At 46.1% G+C, this 27,415-nt stretch overlaps 4 protein-coding genes across 10 annotated transcripts in view; 1 reads left to right on the plus strand and 3 right to left on the minus strand.

The window, feature by feature from the left end:
• Positions 1-15,699, minus strand: part of LOC122213905 (zinc finger protein 558-like) — a 101,712-nt gene extending 86,013 nt beyond the window's left edge. The window contains exon 1 of one of the 2 annotated variants that reach the window (XM_042928304.1): positions 15,640-15,699. The gene's annotated coding sequence lies outside the window, so the exon portion shown is untranslated. Of the gene's footprint in view, positions 1-15,025; positions 15,080-15,639 lie in introns of those variants that run through there. The other variant, XM_042928305.1, reaches the window with a different exon arrangement.
• The window catches only part of LOC122213904 (zinc finger protein 558), a 28,209-nt gene extending 12,487 nt beyond the window's left edge, over positions 1-15,722 (minus strand). For 2 of the 5 annotated variants that reach the window (XR_006199683.1, XM_042928296.1), the window contains exons 1-4: positions 15,640-15,722; positions 8,595-8,694; positions 7,784-7,872; positions 7,015-7,141 (exon numbers count right to left, since the gene is read on the minus strand). Coding sequence is in view for 4 of the 5 variants with exons in the window: in XM_042928296.1 (XP_042784230.1) it covers positions 7,015-7,141; positions 7,784-7,872; positions 8,595-8,625 (247 nt within the window). In the remaining variant the exon portion in view is untranslated. Of the gene's footprint in view, positions 1-7,014; positions 7,142-7,464; positions 7,559-7,783; positions 8,017-8,594; positions 8,695-8,828; positions 9,270-15,025; positions 15,113-15,639 lie in introns of those variants that run through there. The other 3 variants (XM_042928297.1, XM_042928298.1, XM_042928299.1) reach the window with 3 other exon arrangements.
• A 7,438-nt stretch (positions 15,723-23,160) lies between these two features.
• Positions 23,161-25,017, plus strand: LOC122213913 (methyl-CpG-binding domain protein 3-like 1). Of its 2 annotated transcripts, none has more exons than XM_042928316.1 (2): positions 23,161-23,264; positions 24,264-25,017. In XM_042928316.1, the coding sequence occupies exon 2, from the start codon at positions 24,282-24,284 to the stop codon at positions 24,888-24,890; it is 609 nt and encodes a 202-aa protein (XP_042784250.1). In that variant the 5' UTR covers positions 23,161-23,264; positions 24,264-24,281; the 3' UTR covers positions 24,891-25,017. The 2 variants fall into 2 exon arrangements, with proteins under 2 accessions (XP_042784250.1, XP_042784251.1); XM_042928317.1 differs by lacking the exon at positions 23,161-23,264 and adding an exon at positions 23,298-23,677.
• Positions 25,018-27,164: 2,147 nt separating this feature from the next.
• Positions 27,165-27,415, minus strand: part of MUC16 (mucin 16, cell surface associated) — a 96,152-nt gene continuing 95,901 nt past the window's right edge. Inside the window, exon 58 of the mRNA XM_042914585.1 lies at positions 27,165-27,323. Within this exon, the coding sequence (XP_042770519.1) occupies positions 27,228-27,323 (96 nt within the window). The 3' untranslated portion in view covers positions 27,165-27,227. The remainder of the gene's footprint in view (positions 27,324-27,415) is intronic.

Raw genomic sequence — 27,415 nt, forward strand, 5'->3', positions numbered from 1 at the left:
AGAAGAAATAAAAAAAATATATGGAAACAAATGAAAATGAAAATACAACAATCCACATGCTTTGGGATGCAGCAAAGGCAGTCCTGAGAGGAAAATACATTGCAATCCAGGCCTATCTCAAGAAACAAGAAAAATCCCAAATACAAAATCTAACAACACACCTAAAGGAACCAGAAGCAGACCAGCAAAGACACCCCAAACCCAGCAGAGGAAGAGAAATAATAAAGAGCAGAGCAGAAATAAACAATATAGAATCCAAAAAAGCAGTAGAGCAGATCAATGAAACCAAGAGTTGGTTTTTCGAAAAAATAAACAAAATTGATAAACCTTAAGCCAGGCTTCTCAAAAAGAAAAGAGAGAGGACCCAAATAGATAAAATCACAAATGAAAATGGAATGATTACAACCAATCCCTGAGAAATACAAGCAATTATCAGGGAATACTATGAAAAATTATATGCCAACAAACCAGACAACCTGGAAGAAATGGACAAATTCCTAAACACCCACACACTTCCAAAACTCAATCAGGAGGAAATAGAAAGCTTGAACAGACCCATAACCAGTGAAGAAATTGAATCAGTTATCAAAAATCTCCCAACAAATAAGAGTCCAGGACCAGATGGCTTCCCTGGGGAGTTCTACCAGACGTTTAAAGCAGAGATAATACCTATCCTTCTCCAGCTGTTCCAAGAAATAGAAAGGGAAGAAAAGCTTCCAGACTCATTCTATGAAGCCAGCATTACTTTGATTTCAAACCAGACAGAGACCCACCAAAAAACAAGAAAGAACTACAGTCCAATATCCCTGATGAATATGGATGCAAAACTTCTCAACAAGATACTAGCAAATCGAATTCAACAGCATATAAAAAGAATTATTCACCACAATCAAGTGGGATTCATTCCTGGGATGCAGGGCTGGTTCAACATTAGCAAATCAAGCAATGTGATACATCACATTAATAAAAGAAAAGAACCATATGATCCTGTCAATCGATGCAGAAAAAGCATTTGACAAAATTCAGCATACTTTCTTAATAAAAACCCTTGAGAAAGTCAGGATAGAAGGAACATACTTAAATATCATAAAAGCCATTTATGAAAGGCCCCCAGCTAATATCAGCCTCAATGGGGAAAAACTGAGAGCCTTCCCCCTGAGATCAGGAACACGACAGGGATGTCCACTCTCACCGCTGTTGTTTAACATAGTGTTGGAAGTTCTAGCATCAGGAATCAGAAAACAAAAGGAAATCAAAGGCATCAAAATTGGCAAAGATGAAGTCAAGTTTTCACTTTTTGCAGGTGACATGATATTATACATGGAAAACCTGACAGATTCCACCAAAAGTCTGCTAGAACTGATACATGAATTCAGCAAAGTCGCATGGTACAAAATTAATGTACAGCAATCGGTTTCATTTTTATACACCAATGATGAAGCAACAGAAAGACAAATAAAGAAACTGATCCCATTCACAATTGTACCAAGGACCATAAAATATCTAGGAATAAACCTAACCAAAGATGTAAAAGATCTGTGTGCTGAAAACTATAGAATGCTTATGAAGGAAATTGAAGAAGATACAAAGAAATGGAAAAACATTCCATGCTCATAGATTGGAAGAATATTGTTAAAATGTCAATACTACCCAAAGCAATCTACACATTCAATGCAATTCCAATCAAAATTGCACCAGCTATCTTCTCAAAGCTAAAACAATCAATCCTAAAACCTGTATGGAACTACAAAAGCCCCTGAGTAGCCAAAGTAATAAGTAATAAGTAATAAGTAATTTGCTTCTGCACCGCAAAGGAAACAATCAACAAAACTAAAAGGCAACCAACGGAATGGGAAAAGATATTTGCAAATGACATATCAGACAAAGGGCTAGTATCCAAAATCTATAAAGAACTCACCAAACTCCACACCCAAAAAACAAATAATCCAGTGAAGAAATGAGAAGACATGAATAGACATTTCTAAAGAAGACTATCCAGATGGCCAATAGGCACATGAAAAAATGCTCGACGTCACTCCTCATCAGGAAAATACAAATCAAAACCACACTCAGATATCACCTCACACCCATCAGAGTGGCTGAAATGAATAAATCAGGAGACTATAGATGCTGGAGAGGATGTGGAGAAATGGGAACCCTCCTGCACTGCTGGTGGGAAGGCAAACTGGTGCAGCTGCTCTGGAAAACAGTGTGAAGGTTCCTCAGAAAATTAAAAATAGAACTACCCTATGACCCAGCAATAGCACTGCTAGGAATTTACCCAAGGAATACAGGAGTGCTGATGCATAGGGGCACATGTACCACATGTTTATAGCAGCACTTTCAACAACAGCCAAATTATGGAAAGAGCCTAAATGTCCATCAACTGACAAATGGATAAAGAAGATGTGGTTTATACATACAATGGAATACTACTTGGCAACGATAAAGAATGAAATCTGGCCATTTGCAGCAACATGGATGGAACTGGAGGATATTATGTTAAGTGAAATAAGTCAGGCAGATAAAGACAGATACCGTATGTTTTCACTCATATGTGGATCCTCAGAAAGTTAACAGAAGACCATGGGGGAGGGGAAGGGAGAAAAAAGTTAGAGAGGGAGGGAGGAAAACCATAAGAGACTCTTAAAAACTGACAATAAACTGAGGGTTGATGGGGGGTGGGAGGGAGGGGAAAGTGGGTGATGGGCATTGAGGAGGGCACCTGTTGGGATGAGCACTGGGTGTGGTATGGAAACCAATTTGACAATAAGTTATATTTAATATACAAAAAAAAGGTAAGCAAAAACAAACAAACAAACATACTAAGAGGTTGAAAGTCAATAGATGGAAAAATAGATTCCATGTAAACAGCAGCCAAAAGAGAGTGTGGCTATGTTAATTTCAGGCAAAATAGACTTTAAGACAAAATCTGCTACAAGACACAAAGAATGATCTTATTTAGTGATTAAAAGGTCAAATTATCTAGAAGATGTAACAATTACAGACCAATTACAACAGAATTGTAAATTTTTTAAAATATAGTTTATTGTCAAGTTGGCTAACATACAGTATGCAAGTGTGCTCTTGGTTTTCGGGGTAGATTCCCGTGGTTCATAGCTTCCATACAACCAAAGCAATCGACAGATTCAGTGCAATTGTTACCAAAATTCCAACAGCTTTTATTTGCAAAATGGACAAACTGATCCTTTTTTTAAAAAAATTTTTTTTAACGTTTATTTATTTTTGAGACAGAGAGAGACAGAGCATGAACAGGGGAGGGTCAGAGAGAGAGGGAGACACAGAATCTGAAACAGGCCCCAGGCTCTGAGCTGTCAGTATAGAGCCCGACGCGGGGCTCGAACTCACAGAGTGTGAGATCATGACCCAAGCTGAAGTCGGACGCTCAACCGACTGAGCCACCCAGGCGCCCCTGGACAAACTGATCCTTAAACTCACATGGATTTGCAAGGGATGCTGAACAGACAAAACAGTCTTGAGAAAGAACGAATTAGGAATTCTCACACCTCCTGACATCAAAGCTTACTTCAAAGCAATAGTAAAGAACACACTACAGTACTTGCACAAGGAGAGATGCAGAGATCAATGGACGAGAACTGAGTGAGTGCAAACTCGTAAAGTCTGTGGTCACACAACTTTGGGCAAGGCAGCAAAACAATTCACTGGGGGAAAGAATAGTCTTCTACAGCAATGCTGGGCAACTGGGTAAACAGAGATAAAAGAAAGAAGCCACATAAAAAATTATCTCCAGAAGGACCAAAGACCTAATTGAAGAGAACTAGAAAATTCCTGGAAGAAAACACAGGGGTAAATGTTCATAGCCTTGGTGGATTTGGCAAGAATTTTTGAGGTATGATAGCAAAGGACAAGCAAAAAAAGAAAAAAAAAAAGGAGATAAATTGGACTTCATAAAAATTAAAACTCTCTCTGACTTAGTTCACTTAGCATAATACTCTCTAGCTCCATCCACTTCGTTACAAGTGGCAAGATTTCATTCTTTATGGCTGAGTAATATTCCATTGTGTGTGTGTCTACATACACACACACACACCACGTCTTTTTCATCCATTCATCTGTCCATGGACATTTAGGCTGTTTCCATAATTCGGGAATTGTAGATAGTGTTGCTATAAACATTGGGGTGTGTGTGCTCCTTTGAAATCAGTATTTTTTTTTTATCCTCTGGGTAAATGCTTAGTAGAGCAATTGCTGGATTATGGGGTAGTTCTATTTTTAAGGAACCTCCGAATTGTTTTCCAGGGGGGCTGCGCCACTTTGCCTTCCCACCATCAGTGCACGAGGGTCCCCTTTCTCCACATCCTCCCCAACACCTGTTGTTTCTTGTGTCGTTGGTTTCAGCCATTCTGACAGGTGTGAGGTGGTGTCTCATCATGGTTCTGACTTGTATTTCCCTGATGGTGAGTGACGCTGAGCATCTTTTCGTGGGTCTGTTGGCCATCTGGATGTCTTCTTTGGAAAAACATGATTTTACTCACACGTGGAATTTAAGAAACAAAACAAATGAGCAAAAGGAAAAAAAGAGACAAGGAGAGAAAGAGGGGAAAACTAAGAAACAGACTCTTAACCACAGAGAACAAACTCGTGGTTACCAGAAGGGTGGTGAGCATGTGTGTTGTGGGTCGGGGGGCGGTTTGGATGGGGATTAAGAGGCACACTTGTCGTGATGAGTACCGGGTGTGGTATGAAAGTGTTGAATCAATACACTGTACACCTGAAACTAATATTACACTGTATGTTAACTAACTGGAATTCAAACACAAACTTAAAAAAAATTAAAACTGTTGTGTGTCAAAGGACACTATCAAGAAAATGAAAATACGCCACCAACTGGGAGAAATTATTTCCGAATCATATTCTGGACAAGGGACCAGTATTCACGACATATAATGAATGTGTATAATCCAAGAACAAAGACAAGCAACCGAATTTCAAACCGGGCCAAGGACTTGAACAGACGTTCTCCACAGAAGATCCAGAACAGCCGACACATGAAAAAGTGCTCAATGTCATCAGTCATGAGGGAAACGCAAATCAGGGCGACAACGAAAAGAAATACTGCCTCATAACCGTGAAGACGGCTACCATCAGAGGCACAAACGTTGGGGCAGATGTGGGGCAATCGGAACCCTCCCACCTTGGCGCAGCTCCTGGGGAAGACAGTTCAGCAGTTCCTCAAAAAGCTAAACCTACTGATATATGACCCAGCATTCCGCTCCGACACATACCCAAGAAAGCCGAAAGCGCATGTTTGCACAAACCGTGCACCAATATTCTCAGCAGCAAGGTTTGTAACAGCCAGTAAATGGAAACCACCCAAATGTGTATCAACCCATGAGTGAATTTTAAAGACGTGGCCAATCCACAAAATGGTGCAACACTGCTAGACCTTCGAACCTTAATTCCGCTGCCTGAAAGGAGCCAGACCAAAGAGATCACAATGCTGCTGGCAGGAAATGTTCTGAGCAGGCAAACCCAGAGAAATGGAAGGCAAATGGGTGGTTGGCAGCAGGGGGCTGTGGGGAAGGTAACGGGTCCTGGCCACTTCCCGGGGAGGGGGTGAGGGGTGATGACAATGTTCTGACATTAGATAGCGTTGATGGTTGCACAACAATACTACTATGTCAAAAGTTACTGAATTGTGCACTTAGAAACAGCTAAAACAGGGGCTCCTGGGTGGCTCAGTCGGTTAAGCATCTGACTTCGGCTCAGGTCATGATCTCATGGTTTGTGAGTTCGAGCCCTGCGTCGGGCTCTGTGCTGACGGCTCGGAGCCTGGAGCCTGCTTCGGATTCTGTGTGTCCCTTTCTCTCTGCCCCTCCCCTGCTTGTGTTCTGTCTCTCAATCTCTGTAAAATAAATAAACACTTAAAAATTAAAAAAAAAAAATAGCTAAAACAGGGGCACCTGGGTAGCTCAGTAGGTTGAGTGTCCTTGGCTCAGGTCACGATCTCACAGTTCTGTGAGTTCCAGCCCCGCATCGGGCTCTGTGCTGACAGCTCAGAACCTGGGGCCTGACACAGAGCCTGATTCTGTGTGTGTGTCTCTCTCTGCCCCTCCCCCACTCACACTCTGTCTCTCTCTCTCTCTCTCTCTCAAAAATAAACAAACATTAAAGGAGTTTTTAATAATTAAAACAGTGACTTTTATGTTATGTGAATGTCACCTCAATTTAAAATAAAAAAAAGGACAATAATGTGGGGAATATTGTGGGGAATAAGCTTAGGAATTCCCTGGGCTTGCACCGATGGGTTAACAAGGCAGAAAGAATTAGAAAGCCATAGGATGTTCACACCCAAGTTTGGGTAAACAAGATTAGGTAAATAGGTATAGAGAGGGCGGGGCAAAGGCTCCAGGATAGACCAAAGGTGTATGAGGTAAACAAGATTATATGTTCAGGGCGGAAGCGCCCCCCAAGGTAGTACTGTAGCAGAAAGCTGCTTTCACTGGAAGGAAGGGTAAAAACAGGAAAACAGGACTTTAGACCAGTGCTGGGCCAAGTTGCCCAGAGCGGAGCTAATTAGCAAAAGAAAGGTGCCTTGGTGACCCTGAGGTAGCATGCTCTGTCTGTCTTGTCCCCCTCGGCAAGTTTAGGTAAACAGAGGTGGGGCCTCACATCTGCTGTAAACAACCTTCAGCCAGGTGCCAGGACTTTGTTTTGTATCAACCCAAACCCCTAACCCCGCATATCTTCAAGACCCCGTTTCCCTCACGCCCATGAGTTAATGTTGACAGATTCACGGTCTCCTTGTGCACGTCCACTGCCACGTTTGTAAGCCTTCTGATCCTAATAAAAATGGAGCAAGGACCCTTAATCGGGGCTCTTGGCGTCTCCTGGACATGAGCCATCTCTCTCGCATTTTTAATCCTGTGTCCCGCTCTCTTGCTGGACGAGAAAGAACTCTAGACCCAGAGTCTACGACAAACAAAGTCTCGTTACGGGACTAAGTAAACGCAGGGATGAGGTCAGGCTTACCGAGCGAGGCCAGGTTCCTGCAGTTCTCCTGCATCACGTCTCTGTACAGTGTTCTCTGAGAAGGGTCCAGCAGGGCCCACTCCTCCTGGGTGAACTCCACGGCCACATCCTCGAAGGTCACCGAGTGCTGAACCGTCACAAACATCACGGCTTAGGCAAGGACCATCCCCACCAAGTGGCCAGGAAAAGGGCAGAGGACGATGGGACCGGGGGCCGGGAACCCAAAGCGCAAGATGTGTGGGCGGGGTTCTGAGCTCTGCTCTCAACCGCTTCTGGGCTCAGCCTGCGGTGCTCCTCCCTGTCTGCTTATGCCCGCTCCCACGGTGAACGTGCCCCTAACACAGAGGTGATTCTCTTATTCCAGTGAGACTGTGGGGTCCTGCAAGCTGATCTCCCTCCATCTGCAGGGCTGAGTATAGGCCGGGGACATGGCGGAGATCAGAGAAACACCTGGTAAATGGGTGAGCGATTCCCCCACAGCTGTCACCAAGGACTTGAGTTGAGGACACAGTCAGGTCTTCCTCAGCCTCCCCTAAAAACCTCTCTGCGGAACGTGATGGAGACGGTGACCCTGGAGGAACCTCGGCAACGTAGAAAACGTTGACCAACACGACATTGCCTGGGGGGCCCCTGACCCTCCATCAGATGCCCGGAGACCCGGGGCCCTCTGGACACCTGGTTTGGCCAAGAGGCTCCGGGTCACTGGAGGAGAACAAATTCAGCTTCTGGTCAAAGGAACAACGACTTGGAAAAAAGAGGAGTGACTCACCGGTAACCAGCCGGTCAGGAAGCCCTTAGCCAACCCTTCCTCCTCCGTGCGTCCGTTCCGAGGAGAGGCTGAGTACAGGGAAGGCTGAGCTGGAGAAGAAGAAAGGACTCAGGAGAGCCCAGCACGGCTCTGTATGCCAGCACTCGCCAGTCTGGGGGCTTCCCCACCCACCTGCACGTGACCACACCCCGACACGCACACGCACGGCCACACCCATGACCACCCCACACAGCGTGGGTGGACACACACACACACACGCACACACACACACACGCACGGCCACACCCATGACCACCCCACACAGCGTGGGTGGACACACACACACACACGCACACACACACACACGCACGGCCACACCCATGACCACCCCACACAGCGTGGGTGGACACACACACACACACACACACACACACACACACACACAGCTTTGACAGGACACGTGTCAGAGTGGCCGGTCTCACCCAGGACCCAGGCCCAGGAAATAGGGCCAAGGGTCTTACTGACCTGGAGGAAGAGATTATTAGTCCCATTTCACAGATGAAGAAACTGAAGTTCAAGGGACACCACTGTTATTTTTCCAAGTTTATAGAAAGAATCAGAGATACGGTTCAGAGGCTCTCCCATACTCACCACACAGGTGACATCTCCACAGACACTCGAACCACCAAAATCCCAAATCCCAAGAACCACATCGGGGACCGGTGACCCCCGGGCATCTGGCTCCGCTCCGGCCTCACCGCTCGGCCCCTCCTTTCCCGCTCCGTGGTGCAGGGGCCTTTACCGCCTGGACTCTGAGGGCCCCCCGACTTACCACAAGTGGGGGGCAGAACCACGGCCGCCATCCTGTGACTCAGACAGGAATTTCCCCGGACGCTCCTCCTCTGGTCGGCACAGCGCGCTCAGGCCGGGCCCTGGTGGAAACGGGACAACAGGAAGCCTTCACAGCCTCTCTCCCACCGCGGGCTTCCGCGGACCAACCCATCTTAGCCTGCCCGTTGTGCCCTCCTTCAACATGCAGGTGGGGTCCCCAGTATTGGGTCTTTACTTAGCAGGTGATGAACCAGGGCTGGCGAAGCCAGAGCTCGTCCTCTTGGGTCCTAACGGTTCGACCGGGACACGCCTCCGCCGCCCCACCTAAATCCCCAGCTTCCCTGAGTCTCAGGGCACATTCTTCCCATGCAAGTGGCTGTCACAAACACACTCCCAGGTCCGACCCTTTAGTTACTGGAGATGATGACGGCTGATACTAGTCTGCCTCCCCCAGCCCCACCGCCCTCAGATGACGGGTGACTTCAGGGTGCGTGAGGACGACCCTCGGTGTTACGAGTTCGTCCCCTTCCACCTTGGGCGCCACCCTAGACCCTGTCATCACCTGACACTATTGTGCCACCTAAAACAATAGCTGAGAAAGGTCTCTCTGAATCCAGCCTCCCAAACGTTGTCCTTGTTCATGTTTTCTTTCCCTACATGTGTTTTTTGTTTGTTTGTTTGTTTTTTTAGAGAGAGAGAAAGAGGGCAAGTGTGAGTTGGGGGCGGGGGTGCAGAGGGAGACAGAGAATCTCAAGCAGGATCCACACCCAGCGCAGAGCCCAATGCAGGGCTCGATCCTGCGAACTGTGAGATCGTGACCTGAGCCGAAATGGAGAGTTAGACGCTCAACTGACTGAGCCACCCCGGCACCCCTTACACGTGTTCTTTCACCACACAGAGGACTCTCCCCCGCCCCCCGCTACTTCATCAGGCCTCAGGCACGTCCTGTTCTCATCTCACGCTTCCCCCCTGGATTTCATCACCCCTCACTCACACATTCCTCATCCACACACCCTGCCCGCGCCCCTGCCCAGCAGAGCTGCGCCCGGCCCGGTTCCAATGACCTGCCGGCTCCATGGCAGCGTCCGGGGGACCTGTCCGCGGTGGGGCTGTCATGCCGCCACCTCTGGGGAAGCACGGTCACCAACATGCAAACAGCCTTGACCCTGCAGGACATCCTGTAAGTCCGTGCGGCTCCCCACCATCAGGCCTCTCATCTCTTTACCCCTCGCACACCCTCCCCTCCGCCCTCCACCGCAACCAGCTTCCTGACTGGCCCCCATGACCCAAGCCTCCTGGTGTCCACACCCGCCCGCGTCGGGCTGACCCGGGTCACAAGAGTGCCTTGGGGGCGACTTCCCAGGCTGGGTGCTCCAAGGCACTGCAGCGTCGCTTGGTCTCTCGCACCGCTTGCTCCGGGGGAAGCCCCGTTACAAGGAACTCGGGCAGCCCCATGGAGGGACCAACTTGGGGAGGAACCGAGGCCTCCCTCCAGCAGCACCACTGACGTGCCCGCCTGGGAGCGAACCGCCTTGGCCTTGAACCCTCGGCACCAGTCCAGGCTCCAGAGGGCTGCAGCCCGGCTGATAGCCCGCTAGGAACTCAGGAAAGTCCCTGAGCCAGAACCTTCTAGCGAAGCGGTCCTGAACTCCTGAACCACAAAGACCATGAGATCTGATACATGATCATCATCGTTTTAAGTCACCGAGGTTTGGGACAATCGGTTAGGTGGCAACAGATACACACACCCTCACTTTGCGCAGACGGCGCTGCCTCATTCAAACCCCATGCAGTGTTTTTAGTAGTGAAATAAATCTATTGTAAGGGCAGTCTTCATTCTGGTACCAGTCTCTTTCCGTGAGCCCAGGGAAAGTGTTTCACTCTGTCTCATTTTCTCACGTCCCACTGGCTCCTCAACCCAGGACACTCTGGCTTCCACCACTACCATTTCAAGGACGCCACCCTTGACAGAATCACCATTGATCTTCATAACCACAGAGATGGGAGACTGTAGCTACGATGGCACCATTTTTAATCTGCCAGATCGACAAAGACCTGGTGGACCACATCTTTTATTGGCAAGGATGTCTGAAAAGGCACTTTCATACGCGACTGGGGCCCAATTCCTACGGAAGGAAAATTGTCAATTTGATGCAAAATGCAAAATCATTTACCCTTTCCCTGCCAATCACATTCCTAGGAACCGATCTCAAGGATACACAAATACTAAAAGGCAGGCTGTGATTATTCACAATGGCCTTACGTGTAACATCAAAGGACTGGAAACAATAAAACTGAGCATCAATAGGGAATTAGTGCAATAAACTACGGAATATCCACAGAATGAAGAAACATGCAGCCAAAAAAGAAAGAGATGATCCCTAGGTATTGATAGAGATTCTTATCTCCAATATTTAAAAAAAAAAATTTAAGTTTATTTATTTATTGGCGGGGGGGGGGCGGCGGCAGGGAGTGGTGCGGAGAGAGGGAGATAGAGAACCCCAAGCAGGCTCTGTGCTGACAACATGGAGCTCGGGGCTCGATCCCATGAACCGTGACATAGTACCTGAGCCAAAATCAAGAGTCGGCACTCAACCGACTGTGTTACCCAGGTGCCCCTCCAATAAATGTAAGTGGGAAAAAAAAATCAATGTTCAAAGCAGTGTATATGGAATGTTTCCTTTTTATAAAAAGGGAATGAATACCTCTTTTCTCTGGAGTTAGGGAATCAAATGTCACTCCATAAAACCAGCTTCCTGAGGTCTCTCTGTGTGCCTTCCCTGTACCCAAAAGATACAAGCGATAAAGGGTCTGTATGAGCAGGGAGGGGAACCTTGGCCGCTAAGGGTCTGGTTGGGCCGGGTGGAAAGAAAGAGCTGCCGGGCATTTTTGCCTCCCAGGCCTGGGTGCAGACAGATTAATGCCCGTGCCCCAAAGGTGTCCGTATTCTACTCCTCAGAATCTGTGAATATGTGAGTTTCCATAGCAAAAGGGATTGTGCAGATGTGATTAAAGTAAGGATCCTGCGATGGGGAGAGTATCCAGGTGAGCCCAATGTCATCACAAGAGTCCTTACCAGAGGGAGGTAAGAAGGTCAGGTCAGAGAAGAAGGTGTTGGTGATGCAAGCACGAGAGAGACAGAGAGAGAGAGAGAGAGAGAGAGAGAGAGAGAGAGACAGAGAGAGAGAGAGAGAGAGAGAGACAGAGAGAGAGAGACAGAGAGACAGAGAGAGAGAGAGACAGAGAGACAGAGAGAGAGATCTGAGGATGCTACCCACTGGCTTTAAGTGAAGGAAGGAGCCACAAGCCACGGAATGCAGGAGGCCTCTACGAGATGGAAAACACATGGACACCGAGTCTCCCCTAGAACCTCCAGAAGGAATGCAGCCCTGCTGACCCATCTCGGACTTCTGACTTCCAGAACGGCAGGTGAAATCTGTGCTGCTTTAAGCCACTAAGTACCGGTAAGTGGTGAGAGCAGCCCCAGTAAACGAATACAGCCTCTCACACCAAACCTTCCCTAAGGCTTGGTGTGAGTCCAACAGACCCAGACAACTGCCGTGGACCGTCCTTACCTTCTGCAGGTGGAGGATGTCTCCTTTCTCCCCACCGGAGACCCAATCTGCAGTTAGGATGAGTTCCAGTCACTGAGCTGAGGAGTCAGAGGGCTGGGATCCAGCCACCCCCAGGGCCCCAAGCGGAAAAGCAGACTGAGAAGGTGCCTGGGGCACTTTTAGGCTCCGAGTCCCCCCATCAAGGTCTCCTGGCAGGTGAAACCTCACAAGAAGGCAGGAGGGGTCTCTGCTCAGTTTACAGATTCAGTGACTCCTGCTCCTGGATGTATGTCAGTGCTGGATGAGGGGTCACTTATCAGTGCTGCCCAACGGGACTTTCAGTGATGACATAAATGTCCTCTAATTCTGCTCCGTCCAGTTGGCAGCCACAAGCCACGTGTGGCTACTGAGCACTTGAAACGTGGCCAGTAGGACCGAGAAAAGGAACTCTTCCCATTGTTTTAATTAAAATAGCTCCAGGTGACTAGTGGCTACCGCCATGGACAGGGCAGCTGTGGACACACTCAGGCCCGACTGCTTTCAGGATGCGGAGGAGGGGGCCTGTGGGTGGCAAAGTGGGGGCAAAGCATGGACTCGGGTGAGGGGATGCCTGCAGGTTTGCATGGACAGGAACTAGGGGCATAGTACGTGCCCTGTCCCATCACACAAAATACAAGCATGAATGAAAGCATCGTACATTTTCTCAGTTCTACACTCCTGGGTCTCTTCTTCCCATTTCTTTCTTTCTCCACAACCATCATCAAGCCTAGGGAACAATCATCTTATTCCTAAACTTCTTCTTACCACTCCCTGTCTTGCCTCTTAAGTCTTCCTTCTTTGAAAAAAAATTTTTTTTAATGTTTATTTATTTTTGAGAGAGAGAGAGTACTAGCAGGGGAGGCGCAGAGAGAGAGAAGAGAGAGACACAGAACCTGAAGCAGGCTCTAGGCTCTGAGCTGTCAGCACAGAGCCTGATGCAGGGCTCGAACCCACAAACCGCAAGATCATGACCTGAGCCGAAGTCAAATGCTTAACCTGAAGACTGAGCCACCCAGGTGCCCCATCAAGTCTTCCTTCTTAATCCGAAGTCCATTTTAACCCACATGCATAGACCAGCTGTGACTCACATCCTCCCAGGGCTCACATCTCTAGTGTCTTTCCACTGGTCCTAGAACAGAGTCTAATCTAACACCTGATCTGGCCCAGCCTACCCTGCTCTGGGCTGGCGCACCCCCTGCCCCCCAACTTTGTTGTCTCGGCCCAGCCATTCCTGTCCTCCCAGCTCGTGGAGCACACAAGGCTCTCTCCTGCCTCAGGGGTTATCTTCATGCGGTTCCCTTGGCCTGAAACGCTCTCTTGAAAACACTCCCACATGCTCGCTCCAGCTAACCCTACAGCTAGTTCAACCTGACCCCAACCTCAGCTCTCCAGGTAAATATCCGTCCTTCTCCAGAAGGCTTCCCTGTTTCCGCCACTGAGCCCTCTGGGCCAAGCTCCCACATCACTCCGGTCATTAATTACTTAAAATCACGATTCCCTATTAGAATGTAAATTCCATGGACATGGAAAAAGGTCTTCTTGGTTCTCCCAGGTCTCTATGCATCTGGCTCAGGGCCTGGCTCCCGGGGATGCTGAGCCATCCTGGTTTGCCCAGAACTGTCCCGGTTTGAACACTAAACGTCCTATGTCCTGGCAATCCTCTTACTCTCCAATACACAAGGATGGTTGGTCGCCATAAACTGTGCACTCAAAGGATACCTACTGCGTGACAAACAAACATCCCCCCTCCAGAACATTACAGGAAAGCGAGAACAAAAAAGGGACACGCACGCATACATGTAATTAGTATAAACCTAACACTTAAATAGATTACTTAACAGAATCCTCTACGATGTGAATCGCCAGACTGTTATCTCAGAGAAGTTTGAAGAAATAAAGTTAATTCCTTGTCCACCAAAAGGCAAGGTAGAGAGGGCAATCTTTGTGGAAACTAGTGCCCTAACCTGCGACCTACAAGTTGCTGTATATTCCCCCAAATAATTGTAAATCTCATTAAGTAAATAAAGAAATGAAAATCACTTCTTCAAAATACATCTTGTTGCTGGTCAATTCGGTTTTAAATTAATTACTAACAGAAAGAAGTCCTAAGCACTCCCCCCCACCATGTGCCTATATTTTGAACCTCTGTGGAGGATTTGTAGGGCTTGAGAGGTCAAACCGAATGGGTCTAAGGACTGTGGCTGAGTAGTCCTGCTTATCTTTAGTGGGATGTCTTGTAACCTTAATGTACATGTAAAAAATGTATATATTTATGTTTCTATATAAAATCCTGAAATTTCTAGTATTATGGAATGCAAGAAAGTCTGCATTTCTCTACGGTTACACTCATTTACATATTTGTTTAATGTGTACTTATTTGCATATAAGTGCATTTACTGCCTTATTTCCACACACATAACCACACGCACCTCAGTATCCTTCCTTTGAACGTAATCTATCAAACAGACAAATAATTTTTCTTAGGATACCCTCCCTCTTAGTGGCTCTTTGCGTTTACAACCAGAGCAGCATGAAAACCCACTAAGAGCTCTCCTCTGCATAGCGGAGGTTGCTGGCACCTGTTGTGACAAGGTCCTTGCGGTGCTCACCTGGTCACACAGAAACCCACGGATCAGGGAGGATGGCACACTTCAAGGCTGGTGGGATCTCGAAGCTGGTTTTAACACAGACTGGGGGGGGGCGGGGGGGAGAAGGCACGAAGACCGCTTTTGAGGCCTTTTGATAGGAAGTAATCGTTCTTGGATAGAAAGACCACCCATTCATCTTTGTTTCGTTTTCATTTACTTAAAGTGTCAACGTTGGCCGTGACTGGATTTACCTGATTTCCACGTAGCCATCTGCACCCCAAGTGGGAGAAAGCAGTGTCATGCTGGGTGTGCATGTGACTTGCTCAACTCATCTGGCTGGATCAAGATTTTACGGTGGCTCCGGACACTTTAAACACGGGCTTGTTACTTAAGGGCGCCGATAAGCGACTCAGCTGACTTTGATCAGGACTTCAGAGCTTTTAAGGCCCTAGAGCAGATCTCCCGACCCCGGCACTGTTGATAACGCTTCGCTGTGGGGGGCTGTTCCGTGCACTGTGGGATGCTCAGCAGCATCCCTGGCCTCCCCACACCCCCATTTGTACAACCCAAACAATGCCTCCAGACATTGCTGAAAGTCCTCTGGGGGAGAGGGGGGAGGTGGAAATCACCCCTCAAAGGAGGAGGCAGCGGCGCCCGGAGTCGGGAGGAACCGCAGCCTGGGACTGACCGGAGGCAACAGCCCGGGGAGGAAACGGGGCTCCGGTTACAGACGGGGGGACGCGGGGACGCCAGAGCCCGTGACCGGGAATGCCCGCGGCCCTCGCCCCTCCCTGGGCGCCTACCGGACCCCCCGGACTGCCCGCCGCGCACCGAGTCCGGCCCGTTGCGCTGAGGCCAAACATACCACGTGAAGCCGGTCCCGCGCGAAGAAGACGGCGCACCCCACGCAGCCAGCCCCGCAGGCTCCTTCCACGGCAGCGCCCCACGCTTCCGCTTCCGGTCTCGGGCTGGCCGCCTCTCGCCCCAGTTCCGGTCTCTGTCGAGCCGCGGCGGAGACGGGCGTTTAGGGGCTCCGGGTGGGGGCGGGCGGGGGCCACGGCCGCGCACCCCAGCCTGGGGCGAGGGTTTCTAGCTCTCTGAGGGAGGGCCCCACGGCCCTGGGCTGCGTCAGCACCAGGGACGGAGACCAGTCCTAGGGGCGGGCTGTGGGCGGCGCCAGGCAGACGGGCCGAGTTCAGGTCCGTGGGTGGGGCTGTGGGCGGGAACGGGGTGACGGCGGGCGGGGAGGTGGGCGGAGACTGGTTCCGGGGCGTGGCTGTGGGCGGGGTTGTAGCCGAGGGAAACCAATTCCCGGGGCAGGGGTGTGGCTGGAATAGGCTCGGCGGGTGGGCGGGACAGTGGGAGGAAATCAGTTCCAGGGGCGGGGCTGGAGGCGGGGCTTCCCGTGGGTGCCTAGACCGTACTAGCAGGAGGCTGCCCAAGAAACAACTTTTCTGCAGTCCTTTCTGCAGGTTCACACAGCCTCACATAACGCTGTAGAACGACGTGCCCATATTTAGGGCTTTTAATTTTTTGTACATGTTTGCTGTGTTTATTTAAAAATGAGACCATACGTATATTCGTTTCTCTACAACTTACCTTAGCGCCATTTTAAGAATTTTGAGGGGACAGGGAGGGTACTAGGTCATACATTCACAAGGCAGTAAAATACCCTCACTCCCAGCACGGTCTCTCAGTCCTTTGCCCAGAGATAGACGTCCTCTTCTCTTCCATTTTTATAGATATAGTGTGTATATGCATATATGCTGGGAATGGCCAGCAAACCCTGCGCCGATGGATGAAAGATTACTCCACGGTTTGCTAAGAAAGAGGAGAAGGCATGGAGGTCAACGTTCGCAGACGAAGACCAAGATCCTGTTCGCCTCACTTGTATTCTCATTTATTGCAGAGTCAGGCCAATCACAAATCTCGGCTGGCTTGTTGTGTACAGAGGGCGTGTAACATTTCAGGCATGCTAAAAAGATGCACGACTTGAAGGTGAACAATCCCAAGAGACAAATCAAATCAGAGATAAGCAGCAAGGGTTATGTGTCCTACTGTTTTGTTAAACTTTGTATACAATGTATAGATAACGGAATTCCGGAATTCCGCAAGGACTGCAAAAACACCTGGGAAGGCTGGCCCTGGCCGGTTACGCAGGCCCAGGACATTCCAAGAGACCCACGCCCCTCCCAAGCCTACGTGCAGTAGACCAGAAATCCCCGTGTTACATTTTAGCTAGCAAGCATTGTGTATAATGGTCATCCTCAGTAATAACGCCAACACGTAGGTAATATGCTCAAGCCTAATAGGGATGTCCCCAAGCAATAACAGAAATGGATAAACCGTCTCATGCATCTGGATCTACTGAAAAGAGACTTAAATTTCTGGTGAAGAGGGATAAACCAGTGATGAATTGATAGGAAAAAAAGAAAAGGAAATGAGAATTTTACCATTTAAAACGTCAAAAGATTGGGATGTTTTGGTGGCTCAGGCGGTTAAGGGTCTGTCTTCAGCTCAGGTCATGATCTCACAATCTCACGGACGGTGGGTTCTAGAGTCCTGCGTTGGGCTCTGTGCTGACAGCGTAGAGCCTGGAGCCTGCTTCAGATTCTGTGTTTCCCTCTCTCTCTGCCCCTTCCCCCCTTGCACTCTGTCTGTCAAAAATGAATGAACTTTAAAAAAAATTTAAGGTCAAAAGAAAAAACAAGAAATGTCTTCATATTATCCTACATGGCATATCAATGGATAGGATTCACATGTCATAAAGTGCTAAACATTTATGTGATAAAACAACAGACGTTGAATTTTGGTTTGTATTAATTCATTAAATAATTGTATCGGACAAGGGGATTGTGTCCTAAGATATGTAAGAGAACTACATGCTATTTTTCAGATAAGTAATTAGAAAAAGTCAAAAGCTGAAAAATGAAACCACTGTATAAGGAGCTCATTTAGAAATACAGAGGTACAACCAGAAAACTAAAGAAGTTGTTTCTGGGAGTCAGAAAAGAATGAGGAGGGTAGCTTTTCATTACAAGGCTTTAAGTATTATTTAAGACATAGGCATATAGCCAGACACACACACATGCACACAAGGCCAGAAGCCTAAATTTGTATTTCAAAGTGGTCATCAAACTGTAAGGAGAATTTATAAAAATGATTCACTTTGCAACAATAGAATGTATTTTGAAAACTTCAATCTTCAAGCATTAAAAAAAAAGCTATAATCATCCTTGTGGAAAAATGAAGAGAGCATTACTTTCCAATGTACCTGATAAGCATTTTAGGTACATCACTCCTGAGTATTTTCACAGCAAATCTGTAAGGAAGATGCTATTATCTCTCTCACCATTTAACAAATGAAGAAATTGATGGTAGCAAATTGCTAAAATTTTCATATTTCTTAGAAGTTCTCAATAGCGTCTTATTTTAAAATTATTTATTGAATTCTCTTTTCACTAATAAAATAATATGTGCCATTCTAACAAATAAACAATGAGTATGTAAAAAATGATTTAATAAGGGGTGCCTGGGTGACTCAGTCGGTTGAGCGTCCGACTTCGGCTCAGGTCATGATCTCGCGGCTCGTGAGTTCAAGCCCTGCGTCGGGCTCTGTGCTGACAGCTCAGAGCCTAGAGCCTGCTTCTGCTTCTGTGTCTCCCTCTCTCTCTGCCCCTAACCCACTTGCATTCTGACTCTGTCTCTCTCAAAGATAAACATTAAAAAAGATTTTTAATGATTAAATAAAACTACAGTTTTCTTTGAATATAGTTAAGTAGAGCAATCACATTATTTTTCTGCTCTCTGCCTCAGACCTAGGAAGACACTTCCTATCCTAAAAGTTTACTAGAAAACGCTACTATATATTCAAGAATTAGGGAATCCCCATATCATACGCAAGCTCCCTGAACACACACACAGAAAGCTGTTATGGAAAAATATGTGATGAGAAAACTCTTAAATTATTAATGAACTAATATCAACACAAATCACAATTAGGCAAGATTTATCTATAAAGTGGCAAATATTTAAACTCTAGAAATTTAGGAAAGTAATTCATGACATTAGCTGATGTATATAAGAAAAAGATTTTTTCAATCTCACTAAGTTCCAGGAAAACATTTGAGAAAACACACTGCAGCAGTTTTTGCAATAGCCAAAGTTGGAACAACCTAATTGTACATTGTTGGATGAAAGAATAAAGAAAATGTGGTGTGGGGCATCTGGGAGGCTCAGTCTGTTGAACATCTGACTTCAGCTCAGGTCATGGTCCCATGGTTCCTGGGTTTGAGCCCTACATCAGGCTCTCTGCTGTCAGGGCAGAGCCCATTTCGGATCTTCTGTCCTCCTCTCTCTCTGCCCCTCTCCTGTTCGTGCTCTCTCTCTCTTTCTCAAAAATGGGTAAACATTAGGGGGAAAAAAGGAAAGAGGAAATGTCTGAAATCAATAATCTAGGCTCCCACCTCAAGAAATTTCATTTTAAATTTTTTTTGTTTTAATTTTTAAAAATGTTTTTATTTATTTTTGAGACAGAGACAGAGTGTGAGTGGGGGAGAGGCAGAGAGAGAGGGAGGGGCAGAATCCGAAGCAGGCTCCAGGCTCTGAGCTGTCAGCACAGAGCCCGACGCGGGGCTTGAACTCACAGACTGTGAGATCATGACCTGAGCTGAAGTCGGACGCGCGACTGACTTAGCCACCCAGGCGCCCCTCAAGAAATTTTAAAGAGGAAAATAAACTCAAAGCAATCAGAAATAAGGTAATAATGACAATAATGACATCTATACATTCTAAAACAAATGTGATGGATAATTTAAAAAATGATAAAATATTAAAAAGGAAATAAAATCAATGATTAAATACAAATATACTGTATTTATCAATGGTCACAATATTGTAAAGAGCTCATTTTCACCCCAAATATTTGATTCAATGTAATAAAGTTAGAATAGAACCATAATATAACTTTTGGATGGTGGAGATGTTCTCAAATTCACAAGGAAGCAAAATATTTCAAAGAGAAGAACTTTTCTGGGGGTGGGGGGAATGAACCACAAAGGAGGATATGGAAAAATAATACACCAAAAGATTCTCTAAAGTTTGTTGTGGGAGGAAAAACCCCATCAAATTGAAGAGGGATATGGAGGTTCCAGAAACAATCCCTTGTATATATGGAAGTTTAGTATTTGATAAAGTTAGCATTCAAATAAGTTGTAAAATGATTATTTAAAATTGTTTAAGGAGAATATATTTATGTCTTTTAAAATGTGGCTAATGTCTGAGTTCAGAAAAAAGTTTTGAAGCTAAAATTTAAATTTAAAAACTTTTCTAAATAGTTTATGGATAAAGCGTGCATAACTTAGATATTTTACCCGAATATGAATGTTTATACTGTCAGTTGATGAAACAAAACATGGAGGGGGCGCCTGGGTGGCTCAGTCGGTTGAGCGGCCGACTTCGGCTCAGGTCACAATCTCGTGGTCCGTGAGTTCGAGCCCCGCGTCGGGCTCTGTGCTGACAGCTCAGAGCCTGGAGCCTGTTTCAGATTCTGTGTCTCCCTCTCTCTGACCCTCCCCCGTTCATGCTCTGTCTCTCTCTGTCTCAAAAATAAATAAACGTTAAAAAAAAAATTAAAAAAAAAAACACCATGGAAAGTAAATGAAGGGTGGGCTGAAAAGTTCTTAGGAAATGAGCTTTCCAGGCTAGAGGAGTGACTGAAGCAATAGAAGATATGCTTGCCATGTACTCAAAGATGGATAACATGGCTAAATTTAGTAGGAAAATCCTTGAGGACAGCCCTTAATCCAAGACAGAGCACTTATCTGTGAGTCTTGATGGCCGAGGGTAATTGTAGACAGGGACTCTTAAAAGGAGAGGAGAAAATCTCTTGATAGAAGTAAAACAGTTTGTTTTCTAAGATCTGAATGAGTAAACATATAATGTATCTGAGTGGTTTATTGTTCAAAAGCCTAAAAATGTGATAGAGATTTAGGAGATAAAACCTGAATGCCATGGGGCGCCTGGGTGGCGCAGTCGGTTGAGCGTCCGACTTCAGCCAGGTCACGATCTCACGGTCCGTGAGTTCGAGCCCCGCGTCGGGCTCTGGGCTGACGGCTCGGAGCCTGGAGCCTGTTTCCGATTCTGTGTCTCCCTCTCTCTCTGCCCCTCCCCCGTTCATGCTCTGTCTCTCTCTGTCCCAAAAATAAATAAAAAACGTTGAAAAAAAAATTAAAAAACAACAACAACAACAACAAAAACCTGAATGCCTGTTTCCACTGGTACCTATTTTAATCCTGAAAGCTTTTACTGGAAGGAGGTTTCAGTGTCCTGCGTGAACACCACCACAGGAGGAAATGGGGCCCACCAGTTCTGCTCCCAAGACCCAACACAGAGAAGCATCTGCATAGACCTTCCAGCCAGGGAGGGAACAAGATGGCACCTTGAGAGTTGGGATGAACATGTGGGTAGAGGTGCTTGGTATGGAGAACTCACCTTTCCATCCTGCCAGCCATGACCTGGGGTATGAACCTGATGGATTGCCAGGTTTCCTATACCTAACAGCCTGCTCCTGCCCAGGAAGGCACCCCCTCCCCTCATTTCCTGCCTTACCCAGAGCCTGGGGCCTGCTTCCAATTCTGTGTCTCCCTCTCTCTCTGCTCCTCCCCAGCTCACGCTCTGTCTCTCTCTCAAAAATAAATAAACTTAAAAAAAAAACAAACAACGATGGGGTTCATGCTGGTAACTATTTCCTGTTGACATCACCAGGGATATATAAGATAATATTTGCAACGCCTGTGGGTGTGTGGCCCGTGTGTCTGATATATAAACTCAGAGATGAGAATTACAAGAAGGGGACATGGCACAGAATACCTCTCAGGACAGGCCTGGGTTCCAGCTCTACCGTTTACTACATCTTCAACCTTGGGCAAGTGGCTTGCCTTATCTGTGTCTCAGTTTCTCCATCTGTCACTGGCATGATAACACGTGTACCTACTTTGTAAGGTCATAGAGACCATTAAAGGAGTTAATGTTTGAAAAATGCTTGGAACACCTGCCATATCTCAAGTGCTATATCTGTATATCATACATAACATTTATAAATTCTTCTGGCACTGACTGTAAGCTCGAGAGGGCAGGAACAAGTGCCTTGATGTATGTAGAAAGTACTCAATAACAAACGATGGGTAAATGAACGAGCAACATTGATGAATGCATCACCTATGTCACACACAGCATCCTACTGATATTCCCAAGCAAAATCACACCCTAAGATACCTGTTCTGTCCTGTGTCCTCTTCTCTGATTCTACCCAGGAATTACTGGGGCTTCTTGGACCCTGCTAACTGTGCACACTATAAGTTTTCTTCTCTGTGTCAACAAACGCAATCAGCATCAGCCTAATGAGCCCAAGTCAATCCAATCTTGTCTGTTCCCTGACTCACAAACCCAGTAGTGATTTGATATTAATGATATTCGCATTCTAGCCTCTTATTTTCAAGTATTGGCTACAGTAATTATTATTTACATTTACTGTGTGTTTTTAAAAATGACCCTCCCTGAAAAATATTTCCAAACCTATTGAATTTATAAGAGAAGCCAAGGATGGACAAGTCACAAAAAGTCTTGACGCTTAGTCTCTGGTTTGGCTCTTCCTAATTGGTAAATTATGTAAACTTCCAACGTCTCTCTTGAGATCAAGTCCAGTTTGGACTGTGTGGGAGGGAAACCTCATGGCATTTGAGAAATAGTGGTGGTATTCTGGGGCCGATGTCTGCTTCGGAGTGTGTGTGTGTGTGTGTGTGTGTTCTGCATCTTGCCGTGGGGTCAAGGTAGACCCCTCTCCTTGGGAAAATTTTTCCCAGATATTTTGCTCTGGGCTTTATTTTTACACATGGCTTAAAAAGTGCTGTCAGTAGGACCGCTAAGCACTCTTTACTACGGACTTGAAATTTTTATTTAGCAGCCACCTTTAAAAAGCTAAAAATAAACACGTGAAACTAATCTTAATAGCATATTTTAAAACATTATCGCCAAGATATTTTCATCTGTGCATGCAATCAGTGTAGAAATTAATAGAGATAGTTGACGTATTTTTGTGTGCTATCAGAAATCCAGTTTGCACTCACAACACAACCTCGGTTTGTAAATTGAGTTTTATTGGATGTACCTGCTCTATATTTACATTGTAAATGACTCACAGCTGTGAAATAGGAGTCCCGTATGTAAGTTGCTGCAAACATACTTAAAAGTTTTCCACTTAAAGATCATGTCATATGAACACTGAAAAGTTCCTACTGGGTCTAGTAACAAAGGAGTCATTGTGACCTTACCAAGGCAAAACCCACAGAATGGTGAGGGCACACACAAGGGTGGGGGTAGTCTGAGAAGGTTCTTGAAGATGAGGCTCCAGAGGCACATGATGTAGAGGGCCTTTTCTCAGCAGCTCACAACAAAGGGGAAGGAATAGAAAGAGCCTTATCGAAATATCAGGCAAGTTAGGGGATCTTAAATAGGTATGAAGCAGAAAGAAAAGTAGGGAATGTTTGAAACAAGCCTTGTGAAAAGACAGGGAATAAAAATGCCAACACATGAAAATAAAGTAAAATTTCCAGACATTACGGACGCTTCGCAGGGGAGGCAGGTGATTTTGGATTTATAGTGGTACCAAAATATGTGTGCTCTTCTCAGTAGTTATAAGACCAGCAGTATCTAGCATAGCAGATAAACAGGGTCTTTCAGATTCGAAGTTTTATAAGGCAGATATGACAAGTGTTAAAGAATTCTGGATTATTCCAAGGGAATTATTGAGATCATAGACCATGGAATCCAGGAGTGATAGGGATAGGGGAGAAAGTAAGGTGAAGATACGGTGATCTGGCATCACTTCCGATCTTGAGGGACAGGTAACTATTGTATGAGTGTTTGAGTGAAAACTGAAAATGAGGAATTTATGGTGGGTGAATATGTTTTCTGAATTATTTATTTTTGGTCATGACCATTTCAGTTGACGTAAATGTCTGGGATATAGGAGCGAGTTGCTAAGAATGGGGCAGATGATAATTTCATTATTGGTTTAAGCTCTGAAGGAGCTATGAAAACAAAGAGGTCCATGGGTGACCAAATGAATAGTCACATAACACAGAAGGATGGTGGGGTTGGAGACTTAGAGAAAGACTAAGTAACCGTGTGTCCAGAGAGGGAGGACCAGGAATTGTGTGGTTGAGAGTGACAAGCACAAGTGAGAATAAATCGTAACAGAGAGCATCTTACAAAACCATGGAGGAGAAACGATCTGGAGTAGATCCTGAGTTTTAACCTTGAACTTTCTGGTTCTGACACAAATCTATTTGATGATGTCCCAGGACTCAAGTCGGACCTATCCCCAAAGGTAGAGAAGGAAGGTGGATGTACAAGATACCAAATAGAATGCTCCTAAGAAGGCAGGCCTCATTTATCATTTTAATCCAATATCATGACTTATTTTTATAGGGCAAAAGGAAAAGAAGTATGATGGTCAAGACTTCACAGAGGAAGCAACATGATTGCGGAAACCAATCCAAACTGAAGTCTCGCTTAAGTGTCTCAATCCCTTTGAGGATGTCCAGTTATGTATTTAAGACGCCAGTTACCAGAATCACAGCCCATCCTGGCAACGAGGTCAGATGCCATCACTGGGAGGGAACCTTGGACAAGCCCCAACAGGTGTGCTGGCAAAAGAGACTGCAAGGTCTCCAGGCCTGCAGCAGCACAGGGGAACCATTAAGCACTTTGGACCTTGCCAAAGCCTTGCAAAAGCTCGCACCTCAGTGCACAGGTGGCTATCTGCCAGGTGTTCTTGCAGGTGGCCCGAACTCGAGCCCCATGCCCATCCTTGCCAGCTCTTCGGATTTGGCCAAGATGATTCCAGAAGCTGGTCTGGGTATCCCGCAGCTCATGTGCAAACAATTTCTGGTGACTGAGGAGGATATCAAGAAACAAGAAAAGAAAGTGAAGACGGCAAGAGAAAGGCTGGCTACAGCACTGGCTATAGACAGACTCGCTAGCGAGGCAGAAAAAGTGAGGGGCCAAGAAGGACATCTCGAAAAACACCACGAAGAAAAGGAGAGCCCTGTGTAGATGGAATGCAGCACAGCGCTTTATTAATGTCTCTCTGCAGTGTCCATTGTGTCTTCGTGCTCTGAGCCCCTGAAACTTAAGTATGTACCAATACTTTCCTTGTATTAAATTGTATTGGGTGACACAATGGAGACAGTGATTTTTTTTTTGAGCTGCGAGATTGGGTTTCCGGTGAGGGGAGAAAGGAGATCTTTCCTTTCTGTATTGTACCCTTGTCTTCCTTTACTTTCTTTACTGTGTCATTTATTTGTATTTTCAAGTCAACCGAGTTATCAAAGTCACGGGATTATTTAGTGTTCTGGCCTCACAGAGTAAAACCTGCCTAGTTAATTTTGTGTACTATTCCAACAGATTCCAACATAATATTTCATTAAAGCTGTTATATCTATGCTCTCAAAGAAGATATGTCTGTAGGTCTCTATTTTTCTGTTCTTTGTTGCATGTGAACTCAGAGGTCAACAGAAAGAAGAAATAAGAGACTTCCCATTTTTTAAATACCTGTACGTGTTGAAAATTTGATCCATGAAAATTGCTGTGCCATTTTGGGGATCATGATGTCAAGAGGGACTGTTCTCAGCATCTTTACTCTATCAGTGAGCCACTGCTTGTTGGGATTTAATTGTCTGCCCAACTAACCTGTGGCAATATTCAAATCCCTTCCATCATTACTTATTTTGTCTCATGGACTCATCAATTTCTGAGAATGAATTGATAGAAAATAACAGAATATTTGTAGTATTTCTATCTTCCCTAAAAAGGAGTTATTTTAAGATTGAATCTTGAGGGACCTGGGTGGGGGCTCAGTCAGTTGAGCATCTGACTTCGGCCCAGGTCATGATCTTGCTGCTTGTGAGTTCGAGACCTGTGTCGGGCTCTGTGCCGACAGCTTAGAGCCTGGAGCCTGCTTCAGATTCTATGTCTCCCTCACTGTCTGCCCCTCCCCCACTCATGCTATGTCTCTCTCTCTCTCTCTCTCTCTCTCTCTTTCTCAAAAATAAACATTAAAAAATTTAAAAAAATAACTGATTTAGATACACTGATTTTCTCTCCTTTCCTCATGACTCTTGTTACATTTTTCTGGGTTCACATTTCTGCTTCCTGATGAACATTCTCTACTGGTTCTATCACTGAAGGCCTGTGGCAGGTCAACGTTGAGTCTGTCTGTATTTCAGAAAGTGCTTTTATCTTTTTCTTTGAAAGATAGTGTGGTGAAGTGTTTAATTTAGGTTCTTAGTAATTTTTTCCTTCCTCGCTGCTTAGTCTTTCCAAGTGTCCATATCATGAGCTATAAAATGGGAGTGCAGCTGTCAGGGATGGTGAGTTTAAGTGAGATCGTGCACGCAGAGCTTGCCAGTCATGTTGCTTAGTAGATATTAAGTAGTCAGTAACAATACTCTTGTTATTATTATTATAATCTCCAGAGAAGACATTCTCAGAGACTGCTTGGGACTGAGGATGTGAACCTCACACCAAGTAAGTACGAATGGTGGTATCGCTGTTACTTCTCAGCCCTTGTGTCTTCAGCCGTGATCGTCTGCAAACTGCGTAGAGATTGGGCCATCTGTTCCCACGAACCCAAGGCAGGACAGCATAGCTCCCTGACCCTGGGTCACTCTAGGCTGCTTCCTGGGGAGCCCCTGCTCTATCTTGTTGGATGAAGAAAGACTGTCTGGCTTTGTCTTTAGATTTTTTTCCCCAATGAGCTTTATTTGTCTTTAGATCCAAAGCAGACCCAGTATCTCTCTCCAGTCTTGGTATTACTCTGGGGACTGAGGCTTTCTGGATACCTAGTGATCCCAGCTCCAAGTCCCAAAGTTGATCATGGAGTCATTTATGACTCGCTCGTTTCCTTCTTGGACCATTTCCCATCATGGGGGACCCATGATGGGAGAGGAGCCCCTGAGGTAGACTGGTATGGAAGTCCTGGTGCACCTGAGCTTCAGGGAATGAGGCGGTGTAAGGGGAACTTTGGGGGTGGGGCAAGATGGAGGAACAGAGATGGCAGTGATGGCTGGCACAGAGGCAAGGGGAGGTGTGCTCCCAGGTTTCTAGGAAGAGAAACCTCACACTGAGGTGGGATGTTGATTTTATACAATGACAGTGTCTGTGAATTTTTTTTTTTTTTTGCCAGTTCTAGTGCCCTTGAGGGACGAAATGGCATAAAACCAAAAGACAGGGTTGCAGTTGCCCTTTGAGGACTTAGTGAAAGGGGAAACCTTTCATCTTTGTCCCCTGGGAACTAGTTAGGGGCCAAGTCAAGAAGGGCTCAGAGGCTGTGTCCGACCAATGTGGTTTATTTCTATTCCAGCCAAGCTCCCTTGGAGCCGCAGGCAGAGCTCACTGCAACTTCAGGTCTAGGTGTGGCAGGTAATAGCCCAGGCTCTGTTGCTGAACCTCGTAGTCTCCCTCCTTCTTCCGCAGGCGGATGGTGACCTGCAAGGGCAAGGAGAGGGCATGAGAATGGTCTGATCTGCTACATGGGACTCCGGGGACGGAGATGGCCAAAGCCACAGAGGCTTGCCTCC

This window comes from Panthera leo, chromosome A2 (assembly GCF_018350215.1).
Source record: "Panthera leo isolate Ple1 chromosome A2, P.leo_Ple1_pat1.1, whole genome shotgun sequence".
NCBI classification, from domain to species: domain Eukaryota; kingdom Metazoa; phylum Chordata; class Mammalia; order Carnivora; family Felidae; genus Panthera; species Panthera leo.

Excerpts from the sequence above, each read along its gene's own strand:
- LOC122213913 (XM_042928316.1), top strand. The coding sequence starts at position 24,282 with ATGATGGTCAAGACTTCACAGAGGAAGCAACATGATTGCGGAAACCAA.